The following is a 12,361-nucleotide window of genomic DNA, read 5'->3' as shown; positions in this document are numbered from 1 at the left end:
TTGGATTGACTTGTTGGCTTCACAGGGATGGCGTCTTAGTCTTCTAAATTCTTTAAAGCTCAAAATGCCATTATATGCGATCACTCACTATACATTTTGCGATTCCCTTGAAACCCATCGCTTCTGTAGTCATTGGTATGAAATCCGACGCCCCTTGAGGCGCCGCCACCTGCAGAAGAGTTCGCATCTTTGTCAGTGGTAATACTCAGTGCGCTTGGTAAATTTGGCACATGGCAACAGTATTGCTGTCATTGTCAGTGGAATGGAAAAGATGGTTTTCGGTTGGTGTGTATTTGGTGATAACATTCTCAAAAACTTCAACTATTCCTACCATCCCAAATCGACAAGCGCGTACTTCCCAATCGGATGTGTAAACATGATAGGCCAAAAACCTCTTACCTTGCCCAACACTCTCATAGTAACAGCTTCTTTGATCCGACTGCGGGTTGAGGATGAGGACCCATTGGTCATTCTTTCCACCATCGTCACACTCGATTCTTCGTCTTCATCAGGAGGACCGCCAAATTCAGCGATCCAGCCAACGCTCATACTCCTCATGCTTGGGTGAGGAACCATCTCCCAGGCCGTGTCGTACGGGATGGCAATCTTACAAGGGCCATCTACATCGAATATAGCAAAAAGCTCTTTAGCTCGACGAGTCTCTTCTTCGGGGTTTTGCACCGTAGCCATTGATTCCAAAAAAGACACCATCGTTCCGGGCGTGAGCTGTAAGTGGAAACCTCCAGGCCTGGACTTCTTCTCCGCTTCCGTCTGCAGGCGAGAATAATGATGGATTTCATCAGCAGCAAAGACATACGTGGCCATTGCTCTATGAAACTGGCGGTGCATGATGCAACATTTGACTCCATTAATGCCGAACCTCTTAGCCCTTTTGAAGAGATCGTCATTCTCAAGACTGTCATGCTGATGCTCTTGGTTGGCTTCTACGCTCGATGCAGTGCTTTGTTTGCCGGTGAACTTGTCGTCTCGGGGTTCCGGTACATAGGAGCCTACAAATAGATTGCCATGCATCATTATGCGATCAATAAACCACGTCTGGTAGTACTCCCCGGTTCGAGTTTTGTCCAGCGCAATCGTGCGAAACGCGTTGCGCTGTACAGCAGGATGCTCAAAGAGTCCGTCGCTAACCTCGTCGGGCAAAGGTGGAAAGTCATCGTGAACTGCGTCTACCCGCACAGATTGCCATATGCTATTGGCAACTCCTTGGGCTCTTGGGTCGATTGCGGCTTTGCCGTGCAGGAAACGAAGAATACCGAAGAAGATTTCTCCGAAAAGCACCTGGCGAGGCGGGCTGAATTCCAGCCTGTTGGCAAGAAGACACAGAGATATTTCGGCTGTGCCTGCGTACTGCTCAATACCGTTCCAGAACGGGGAATCGTTGCCAAGGACTCCTTTTTCAGCCAATTCTCGCTTGATACGCGCCATCGCATTTGGTAAATGCATCCGCTCAGATATTGTATCTTGTCGCAGTTTGTATGCACGCAGTTCTTCACCCGGCATGCGCACACACTTAGTCTTGATGCAAGATAAGTTGAGCCAGTCTTGAAGCCACCGATCCTTTATCGGAGTCAGGTCAATCGGTTCGAATCCGACATCCCAGATGTACGCGGATACACCGAGAATACCGGGCCTTCGTTCGCGTAGTATGGTTCTTGGAAGGTCGAATCCACGGATAGTCACCTGGTCCAGGAACTCGAAGTCAACATCGAACGGGTGCGCCCAGCCTGGTCGGACGCTTTGGAGAAGGCTGAATCCTGGGTTCTCGCTGGCGTCCTTCGCTATGGTATCCGAGTATGCCTCCGGAATCAACAGAGAGAAATCGTTGTTCATCAGTGACAGGGTTAGAAGCGCTGCACGAAGCGAAAGGCGGTCTCTAGCAACCGCTTCCGGGTCCAGGCGGTGTTCATAGCCACACATATTCGCCATGATAGCTAGACGATCCTGGTTGTGGTAACATTCTCGTGTCTTCAGCAATGTCAGGGCACCGGCTGCGTCAACCGTGGGTCGGATGCCAAATGAAATGGCGCTTCGCGCGCCGAAATTGAAGGTCTTCTTCGGTTTCCAAAATGGAGGGTGCAGATCTTCAGCCTCGGCGACAACTCTCATGGCTCCATATAACCTTGCTTCGCGATGCAAATTTAGTTCATCTCCCTCGAGTGAATGTTGTTGTAGGAATGTCTTTGCAGCCTGAACGATGTCGCGGAACTCGTGTACCATAATGCAAACAACCTCGGATGGGAGACCGCGTCTTTGGCCCTCGCTCTCAAGTGAATGAGTCGGCAGACCACTCCTTTTGTCGGGAATTCGCGGCTTCGTTCGTTCAGGTAGTCCACTACCACGTCTGAACACAAGACTGAGGTTGTCACCAGCGCTGATAGCTTCTTGGACCACCCACGCACGGGTATACCATCGATCCCTCTTGACTTGTTGAAGAAATGCTATGACTATCTCCAGGTCTTGATCATTCGTAATTAGGCGATTGGTACCTGGTATTCTTGTCTTCGAAATCAAACCCCGGATCTTTTCCAGCTGTTGCCACTTTGACATGGCCACATCAAGCAGACCCCCGGTCACAAAAGCTCTATTGTAGATGATATCCATCGCTTGAATTCCAAGTTGTTTATCTTCTTTAAAGGGTGACTCGGTATCTTGTGGTGGCTGAGGAAGGCATTCTTGATCGATCCAGATCATGCGTAGACCAAAGCTGTTGGCGACGTCAACAGCACGGTCAATAATATCGTCCAAGGCCCTGTTTGCTCGGACGACACCATCTAGGTCGCGGACTTTGTATGTTCTGGGTATGTCAGTTATATTCCCGTTGTTGTCCTTTTGTTGAGGAGGCCAGCAATACGAAATGGCCAGATAGTGCGCGCAGATGTTGTTTGCCGAAGGTATGCCGTTCTCGAAAAGCTCCGGGAACTCATCTCTCGGTCTGTAGAGACGGAAATGGCGTGTCTTTCTGTCGTGTGGAAATTCGGGGCAGTGTGCGCAAATAATGCATTCAAAATCGTCCGGAGGGGGCTCATCCACTTTCGGGGTGGACGAGCGGGCATATCTGGGTTCCACGTTCCCGCAAAATTGCAGACGTGCCCCTGACGGCGAATCCTCAAATTCCCAGTCGTCATTTTGAATCGCCTTTCCCTTCCTTCTCTTCTCATCCCGAACAGCACTTTCTTCGCAGTCCTCTGTGGGCCGTTTCAAAATCTCCTCGCGCACTTCGTCCAGTTGCTCGATCGTGGAAGGCGCTGCCTGGTCTCTTTTCCCGTCGACCAACTCCCCTTCTTCGTCAACTATGAGAAACTTGCAATCTCTGACAGCCCAGAGCTCAGCCTCGCGACGTTCGATTCGATATTGGGTGAGGTTGGCCAGCCCCGCCATCATCAGACGGTCGTGAGCCACGAAAGGTGCTCTGGAGTCAAGATCGTTCTCCATTGTAATCCTTGTTGGGATGAGATGAGCGAGATGGCGTGGATTGGCAATTGTGTAGGTCAGATCCTACCAAGTAAGAACAGAGAAGCATATCTGTCTGCTAAAGCCTTTAATAACTATGCCAAGCCTGCTTCATATGCGGACCAATCCCCCCGCATATTGGATCAGGTCGCGTGAGGCAGCCAGACTAGCTACAAGATGGCTGTCAGATTCCTTCTCTGACTTCCCGGTTGACATGACCGGGAAGTACCCTTCAATATATGGTTCAATATACGCGGCATTTGCCAATGTGTGTGGCCAATGAAATCTCATAGATGGATGCGTAGCAGGCCACCTGGCCAGGCATCTGTTTGCCTCGAGGATCAGCAACAGTCGCCCACGAGTAGAACAACGCCACGCAAGAACATGCGCCGCCATTATGCAGAGTTGGAGCTCTCTATTATTTCGCAGTGGGCGAGGCTTAGCTATCAAGAGGACGTTTGGACTCTGTTGCGCGGCTGCGCCTCGAGCGCCTCGACTGCTGCATAGCCCAATGTGAGGCTCACTTTACTACCTCTTGGAGACCCATGGTTTCGTCGCCAAGGTTTGGCCCGCGGACAAGTACCAGATGACACAAAGCCTTCGAAGATTCTTTCTTCATATCGTCCACAATCTTTCCAATTTCTGATGTGCGGAGTGAAAAGTCCTGCCCATATAGAATGAGGCAAATGCCGCAGGATGTCGTTGAAACTCATCATCTCAAGTACTACCCGGCCATGTATAAAACGTGCGATTCGATCTTCATTTCCATTCCACAGCTTTCGCACGCCTACATATAAGAAGCAAAATCTCTGCCGCCCGCTTGAAATCTTCCAACGTGAGGTACACTTGGCCACTGATCCGACACCAAAAGCCACCGGCGTAAAACTTGATGGGAATGTACGTCTCATACTCGGCCGGCGTCAGCTCTTGCATCCATTTCGCTATCCCCCGCCCCACGGATGTGTCGACGTTGAGGTCGGCCAGAGTCAAGGGAAGGCGGACATTGACGAAACAGCATTGCCGAAACGAAGCGGATGATGCGCCAAGGACTTCTGTGCCGAGGATCTCTGCCATAACATCGCCGCCTTGACGGGCAATATCCTCACAGTAGTCCCGAATACTCGTCTCGCCACTGCAGACTCGGGCCCTGAATTCGAGTGCCGCGGGTATACAGCAATATGGTGTGTTGTCTGTTGTGGATATCTTATCAAACAACTTTGAGAAGTAGTACGGCGCATTCATCTTATTGCGATTCTCTTCGGTTTCGTAGCCCCATGATGTGGGCACCGTTGAAGAAAACATGGCTTGGTTCTGGAATGGTACGTAGAGGACGGCGCACCCCCTCGGGACCATCAACCATCTAGACTCGAGATTAGCGTCAAGATCTCATTAAATCTGATGAGAGAGAGGGAGGGCGACTCACTTATAGCAGTTGCTGATGAAAAAGTCAGGTCTAACATCAACACCAAGATGAGTCAAATCAATGTGGCCGACACCATGCGCGCCGTCCACCAAGCTCAAGATTTCAAGCTCCTTACAAACTTTCACTAATTTCTCAAATGGGAACCTGACCCCAGGGCTTGTGAGAACCGTGTCGAACATCGCAAGCATCGGGTTCTTTCCCTTCATTCTGACTTCCTCCACCGCACACCGAAATCGCCGTATGATATCGTTATCGTCAATAGGGTATGCAATCTCAATTGCGTGCGACAAGAGTGGCCGATCTTCTGAAAGTGACTGGATAGTCTTGTAGCAGGCACCGTATATCGTATTGAAGTACATGATCACATCGCCGGCCTGAAAATTCAAGTTCCGGAGCACGGTGTTGATCCCCGTGGTGGCGTTCTGAACGAAAACGACTTCGCCGGGGTCCGCTCCGAGAAGCGGTGCGATTGCGGCTTTGCTTTCCCTGAGGAGCTTGGGGTAGGTATATCGCATAAACGTGTCTGGCCTCGCCTCGCTCTCGTCCTGTAATCGCCTTTGGTACTCCCGGACTTCTTTGGGAAAAGTCCCGAATGAGCCGTGATTGAGAGGATGGTAGCTCTCGGCAAAAGAGAAGCATTGCTTTCGAATGTCGGCTCCAAAGGCTATTGTAGACGCCGATGACACCGTGTCACCATGTGAACCCATCTTGATAAGCTGTCAATTTGGATAAAGACGTATTTACGAGGTTGAGCTTATGATCAAGGTTATGTTCAGCTCAAGTTGGAGGGTTTTGAAGACTACGAGTGTTGGTTGGAACCGTGGACAAAGGCGCTGTTCAAGAAACCCTTGCAAGCATCACGTGTTTGTCTGCACGTTGTAGTTGATAACTATGTGTGACTGTTTGCTTGTTGGCTCTGTCTTTAGTCCTTTTGGTGTCGATATATAGTCCTCAGAGCACGGCTCATCTACCGCTGCTCTCTATTTTGGAGACGCGAAGCCGATGTTTCTTCGAGCCTTTAAGTCTCATTTATATATCCTGCCCGGCGAATGATCTTGACACCTCTGATAAGCCAATGGGCGTGTCTACCCGCTAAGCAGAACTCTTCAAGACACATCTCTACATTTCTCATCCTATTCCCATTTCTTTGAAAGCCAAGGTGGCATATCTAATGACTTTTGTATAGCAAGAAACTGATAGTAAAAACAAAGACCACTCCTCAGCACTCCCCTCACGCAACAACCTCATCAAAGCTCTTCCCCACCAACTTGACAAACACATCCTTATACTTCTCCGCCGTAGCCTTGCACACATCCTCGGGCAGCGCAACGTCCTCCTTCCCCTTGAGCCCCTGCTCAATCAACCAGTTGCGAATAAACTGCTTATCAAAGCTCTCCTGGTCGCGGCCGACAGCGTAACCCTTGGCAGGCCAGTACCGACTGCTGTCGGGCGTGAGCACCTCGTCCACGAGCACGACCTCGTCCGTGTCCGGGTCGACGCCGAACTCGAACTTTGTGTCGGCGAGGATGATGCCGCGCTCGGCGGCGTAGTCGCGCGCCGCGGCGTAGAGCTGGAGGGCGAGCTCCTCGACGCGGTTGGCGTACTTGGCGCCGACGAGCTTGACGGCCTCGTCCGGGTGGATGTTTTCGTCGTGCTCACCTTGTTCTGCCTTTGTGGACGGGGTGTAGAGGGGGGTGGCGAAGGCTTGGGATTGTTGCATACCGGCGGGGACGAGGATGCCGTGGACGGTGCCCTTTGATTTGTACTCGTTCCAGGCGGAGCCGGTGAGGTAGCCGCGGACTGAGGAGCATGGTCAATATTACATCACCAAAAGATTCAGTATAAGAAGAATGAGGCTGAGTGAAGCATACCGATGGCCTCGAGGGGAATGACCTTGAGGCGGCGGACCTGCATGGCGCGGTTCTTGATAAGAGCGGCGTCGGCGGCGGGTAGGCCGGCCGGGGGGTCGAGGGTGATGAAGTGGGTCTTGAGGCCGGGGACTCGGTCGGTGAGGACCTTGAACCAGTGGGCCTATGTGCCGTTGAGCAGTAGTCCTAGTGAATGTAACTTCTCACATAATTTGAGATTTGAAGACATAAAGAGAGAAGGGTTATTGAGGAGAGAAGAGATGATTGTCGTGAGTGAGTGGATTGGGATGAGAGAATGAGCCTTACAGAGGCGTGGGTGAGAATGGCGCCCTTGTCAGGGATGCCGTTCTTCATGACGACATCAAAAGCCGAGACGCGGTCGGAGGCGACGAAGAGAAGCGTCTTGTCGTCGACCTCGAAGACATCGCGGACCTTGCCCTGGCCGATCTTCTTGAGGCCGGTGAGGTCGACGGATGTGACGCTAGCGGTTGCCATTGTGTGTGAGAGCCGTGTGTATGAGGTGAGTGAATGTGGGGTGGAGGGGTTGAAATTGTCGGCTTTGGAGGGGTTCAATGGAGGGGCAGTCGAGTTATTATAGCGCGACAAGGGACGGAGAGGTCAGCCTAAGTCGGGAGATGTGAGCGACGTGAGTTGAACCACCGTAGACAATAATCTGGCGCACCTTGGTGAGTAGAGTCCGGAGGATGAGTCAGGTTTTCGAAGCCGAGTTCGGGATGAGATTGGGAAACGTTTAAAAGGTTGAAAAGTCGACGGCGCACCGTCCGCTCGGCACGGGTCACGAAAAACCGGCGTGAAAAAAATTTCCCCTTCGGGTGCAACCGCTCCACCGGTTCCCCTCCTCCATTGATGGGTTCGAACTTTAACCAGTGACATCCCGCAGTTTGAGACGACTGAATCACAATTCACTGACTACACTAGGTCAGTTCTTGATTCAAGTGAGATACTTCTCTGAAGAATAATCTACAGACCGAAGGCAGACACACTGAATGCCACATGGGCCACGCTTTGAAGCCATCCCGAACGTGTCGAAGAGCGCCTGTATTTTGACGTCAAATTACATTATCATTTAAAAGTATGAGTAAGTATGTGCATATGAGAATCAGCCCGCCATCAGGGCCGCGCCTACGACAGCAAAGACAGACATGAGCACCATTACCAAGAACCCATCCGCTTCCGAGGCCACCAGCCCAGGATGTGACGCCGCATTCGGTGACTCGCTCGAAGCCGGCGTCGCAGCGCCTGCCGAGACAATCGACGTATCCATCCCAGCAGCAGCCGTCCCCGTCATCGTCCCCGTTCCGGCCTTCGTCGACGTCGGCGCCGGCGTACTGACCTGGCTCGCCACACCCGTAGCCGTCGGCAAGCTCGTCTCGCCCGCCCGGAGCTCAATGATATTGGTCCGGGTCGCGTTGAGATTCGACTGCGCGATGCCGACCTGGTGGTTCGCCTCGTCGTAGACGACGTACGCGCTGCGCAGGAACGTGTCGCCCAGCAGTGCAAATTCTGTGCTGTTGACGTCAAACGTGGCGCTGTTCTGGATGCCAAACATGCAGGGCTTGTCGAACGGGGTGAGGCCCTTGAGCTGGTCCATGATGGGGTCCAGGTTATCCAGGACCATCTCCTCCATCGGGACGCGGATCTTGACGCCGGCGAAAGCAAAGTCGAAAAAGATGCCCTCGCCTTGGGGGCCTCGCCACTTGCAGTCGATGAATCCATACCCGGCGTCGACGACGTCGTACTTGACCCAGATGGCCTTTGCCATTTGCTCTGGGAGGAGACATATCGTTGACCCGGAGTCGAGGACGGTCGCGGCGTTGAAGTTGTCTCCGGCCATGTTGACCGTTTTGCCGTCTGGTGTTTCGATTTCGACGCCGGTCATGGATATGCTGTAGCTTGTCATGTTGCCCGAGTGGTGGTCGTTGACGAGCGGGAGCGTGGTGAGCGAGCCGATGTATTTCTCCGTGTCAATGCCGCCGAAGAGCAATGTTCCCTCAGATGACGAAAGATCGTTCTACCCGTCATGGTTAGCGGACATGCCGTGAAGATGAATATGGCAGAACTCCTTCCTTACCAGCCATATACTGAAGGCTTTCCTGCCTATGACACCTTGCGTGACCATATTGTCGAGAATGGTAGGATACTTGCGCTTCGTCGCCACAGTCTGGGAGAATCCGAGCCCAATCAGCCCCGTACCCTTGACCGTCTGAATCGCCAAGCCAAGCTGTTGATCCTTAACCGTCTTGCCATTGATGCTGATGACATCCGAGATGTAGTCTCCCTTGATGTTCTTGCCGTCAAGGTACGTGATATCAAACCCATTCTGACCGACAACCTTGTACGTCGAGCTGGCTGTCGAGTTGTACGTCTCGGTACACCCCGTCTCGTACTGGCGCTGCAGCTTCGTGCTCGTGCAGAGGTCGGCCTGCTTGTCGACGATCCACGTGTCGCTGCTGCCCGTGTCGACGTGCAGCAGCGCCTTCTGTCCCGGGGTGCCGATTTCGACTTCCGAGTAGTACCCGCCGCCCGTGATGTTGTTGAGCGCCGCGAGGGTGAGTGTGTCGCGGCGGGTGATTTGGACTAGGTCTACGGGGAGTTGGATCTTGTGGAAGTTGGCTGAGATGACCTTCTGCGAGACGGCTTCCGACGCCAGGGCCGCGAGGGCCAAGGTCGTCGTGGATAGCTTCATCCCTGTGGACTGGGGAGAGGGGCTAAAGCTTCAACTCCCTCGAGAAACGGACGCCTGTGGTTGGAGATCGAGTCCCTGTTGTTTACGTCTGCTCCACCCCCGCAGACTGCTTCTTTTGCGGAGAAGCTTATCCTGGTAGACGTCTAAATAGTCATTCGAGAAACAGGGGACATGGGCCGGTTAGCAACAGGAGGCCGTTGAAGACTGCAAGAGGAAGAAGAAAGCAGAGTATCGTCGGCCGGAGCTGTCAGATGCCAACGGCGACGGGATCGCACGTCCTTTTCTGTCAATGGGACAACAGCGGGAGCTCTCCTCTAGTACAGCCGCAAAAATGGGGAAAAGAAAGCAATGCCTCTTTGGAGCCACGCCCAGCAGGGCTATCTGGGGCCGTTGGAGCTAGCCTGACTGCATAATACCGGTAGGCAGACCTCGCGCCACCTTGAGGGTTTCGTTGTTTGTTACGAGATTTGGAGATTTGGGGTTTGATAGTCTGGTCGCGCCAGCCCCGAGATGGTTAGAGAGGCACAGCAGAACACCCCAGACGGGCACGGCGGGTTCCTCGGCTCTGTGCTTGGCGGAAAGGAAAATGGGACCATGGGGCCCATTGGGTGTGGGATATCATGATGGACACCAGGTGGAATGCCATCTTCGTACATTCAGGGGCTTTGTTATTTCTTGACACATTCTTGGTGTGGTTGCTTTGCTTGGTGTATGACGCGGGGAGCATACCAATTTGAGTGTATGGCAAATGAGAAGATGGGAACATGGGTGAGAGATTATTTGGGTGTGGGAAAGTTGAAGGATCAAAGACAAGCAGAGACAAGTCGCGGGCCGGTTTGATGTCTTGGCGTGTCTGGGGTGCTTAGTCACTGGAGATTTGTACGAGGTGAACATCCTTTGAAGGATGTTTGATCCCTTGCTTCTAGAATTATGGTTCCACAGAATGCTTTATTTCTTGGTATTATGTCTTTGATGTGTTGGCTTTGACTGTCCAACAGACATGACAGCTGAAGAGATACGTTTAACGGCAATGAGGTGGGACGATGAATGCTATTGATGTTCATGGGCACAGGCATAGATTAATACCATCACCCAGTAACATCACCCATCGCCGCAGTTCTGGGAATTGTATCGAGCCATGATTGTGATTATGGACGGCTTTTGACCATCTGTTCAAAGCACTCCAAAGTGACCAGACTACATAGCCTCCCTGTCGCAGTGTTGAGCCACAGCCTAGACATTCTAGCTGGGCACCGCGAGATCTCAAGCCTTTTTGACCCCAGAAACGCCATATCCACGCCGTCGCCTTAATACAAACCTCAGAAATTGAATCGAAGCCATAGCCATCTCATGTGGCTATGGGCGGGCCGAGACTTCCATCCGGGAGGACACGCTGCACGGTATTATGCTCCGCCTCCTTCCTCAGCTTCCGTTCCGCCGCTGCCTCCTTGATGCGGCGCTCCTCGTCCAGCCTCGTATTCGCATCCACGGCCAGGAGCTTCATCTGGTACTTCACGTCTCTAGTGTGAATCGAGTACCATCCCTGATGAGGCTTGCAGCGCTTCTTGTCGCAAATGTTCTTGTCCTCGCCGCTCAGTCGGCTGCCGACGTCGAGGTTGCCCGCCTTGTAGACCTCCTTGGCCTCGTCCGACTTGAGCCAGTTGGCAAAGGGGCCCACGACGCCCACCTGGTCGAGGCGGTAGTCGTAACCGCACGCCGCGTCTTCAAATTGCTTGGAGGCGATGAGGGCCTTTCGCCGGTCGTTGGACCACTCGAGGAGCTGGAGCATCTTTTGGCAGAGCAGGACCTCTTCGCCCAGTTTCTTGCGCTCCGCGGCTGAGACGGTGAGAATATTCTTCTCCTCCTCGGTGAGATATGCTGGTATAAGATTCTTAGTCTTGGATTCCGGGCTTTCAGCTGCAATAAGTAGTCAGTAAAATTCCGCAATCAAGTTGAGCTGTTGAATTCATTTACGTACCTCCGTTTTTCTTTGGAGCAAACGGCTTGGTCTGGACCTTCCATCTGCCATCATACGGGTCGACACCAGCAAGAGTGCTAGCCAACAGACCCATGGCTTCTTCCTGAGTGAGTCCGTCCTGTGAACCGTTCTTGGATGAGTGCTTCTTCGGCAGGGCGGCGATGCTCTTCTCCCAAAACATGTGCGCATGCTCGTCGCTGCAGAAGACGCTGCTGTTCTCCGGACCATCATAGAGACGCGCTGCCTTCATGCAGTTCCGGTAGGAGCACGTCTTCTTGAAGAGGCTGACGTTCTGATCGCCGTCTGCACAGTTAGGGCAGACGAAGCGCTCAATGAGGTTCTCGCCGACCTCCTTGCTCATGCCGATGCACTCGCCGTGAAACCAGTCGTCGCACGTGTCGCACGAGATCATGAACCGATGATCGTCTGGACCGCGGCAGATGCAATACGGTCCGTTGTCAGATTCTTCATCAGAGCCTCCTGCCAAGTCGTCGTGTAGATTGGCGGATGATGTCGTAGACGCCGCGTCGTTCTGCTTCTTGGGCTTGCTTGATTTCGAGGGACCGCCCTTGTGCCTTTTCGGGACCTTCTTGACTGCAGCGGTTCCTTTCTTCTTTGGCCCCATCTTTTGAGATTCTGAGGGCTTCTCAGTGGTTTCTAGAATGGTGGAAGGAGAGAAAGCTTCTCTGGCTGGAGGTGGGAGGGAAGAATCGGGTTGTGATGACGGCGCAGTATTAGAATCTGTTTGCTCTTCTTCTGTCTTTTGATGTGCCGTTTGAGATGTGGTGGGAACGTGGCCGGGCGCATCTGCCATCTTAAGATCCTCATCCTCGCCGCCTTTGATCTTTGGCTCCACGTCTGAATCCATGGCTTCCAGCATGTATCTTTACAGCAGTGACGACTTAAAAGTGGCA

General features: G+C 52.7%; 5 protein-coding genes across 5 annotated transcripts; all 5 read right to left on the bottom strand.

Annotated features, from left to right (window-relative positions):
• Positions 1–321: 321 nt before the first annotated feature.
• Positions 322–3,453, bottom strand: N0V96_011275 (uncharacterized protein; the record flags this gene model as incomplete). The annotated part of the gene is made up of 3 exons (XM_065759222.1): positions 322–327; positions 400–2,815; positions 3,119–3,453. The coding sequence occupies 3 exons, from the start codon at positions 3,451–3,453 to the stop codon at positions 322–324; spliced, it is 2,757 nt and encodes a 918-aa protein (XP_065612119.1).
• A 538-nt stretch (positions 3,454–3,991) lies between these two features.
• On the bottom strand, positions 3,992–4,773 carry N0V96_011274 (uncharacterized protein; the record flags this gene model as incomplete). The annotated part of the gene is made up of 2 exons (XM_065759221.1): positions 3,992–4,113; positions 4,347–4,773. The coding sequence occupies 2 exons, from the start codon at positions 4,771–4,773 to the stop codon at positions 3,992–3,994; spliced, it is 549 nt and encodes a 182-aa protein (XP_065612118.1).
• Positions 4,774–6,125: 1,352 nt separating this feature from the next.
• ADE1 (Bifunctional purine biosynthetic protein ade1) lies at positions 6,126–7,257 on the bottom strand (the record flags this gene model as incomplete). Its single annotated transcript, XM_053198963.2, has 3 exons — positions 6,126–6,694; positions 6,766–6,925; positions 7,069–7,257. The coding sequence occupies 3 exons, from the start codon at positions 7,255–7,257 to the stop codon at positions 6,126–6,128; spliced, it is 918 nt and encodes a 305-aa protein (XP_053043625.2).
• Positions 7,258–7,882: 625 nt separating this feature from the next.
• Positions 7,883–9,469, bottom strand: N0V96_011272 (uncharacterized protein; the record flags this gene model as incomplete). The annotated part of the gene is made up of 2 exons (XM_053198962.2): positions 7,883–8,794; positions 8,855–9,469. 2 exons carry the CDS (start codon positions 9,467–9,469, stop codon positions 7,883–7,885), a joined length of 1,527 nt encoding a protein of 508 aa, XP_053043624.2.
• A 1,348-nt stretch (positions 9,470–10,817) lies between these two features.
• SPP1 (COMPASS (complex proteins associated with Set1p) component) lies at positions 10,818–12,315 on the bottom strand (the record flags this gene model as incomplete). The annotated part of the gene is made up of 2 exons (XM_053198961.1): positions 10,818–11,386; positions 11,448–12,315. The coding sequence occupies 2 exons, from the start codon at positions 12,313–12,315 to the stop codon at positions 10,818–10,820; spliced, it is 1,437 nt and encodes a 478-aa protein (XP_053043623.1).
• Between the last annotated feature and the right edge of the window lie 46 nt (positions 12,316–12,361).

Source organism: Colletotrichum fioriniae, assembly GCF_027942845.1.
Source record: "Colletotrichum fioriniae strain IMI 355084 chromosome Unknown scaffold_17, whole genome shotgun sequence".
Lineage (NCBI taxonomy): Eukaryota > Fungi > Ascomycota > Sordariomycetes > Glomerellales > Glomerellaceae > Colletotrichum > Colletotrichum fioriniae.
Note: the sequence above shows the minus strand (reverse complement) of the source record. Positions and strands in the feature narration are given on the sequence as shown.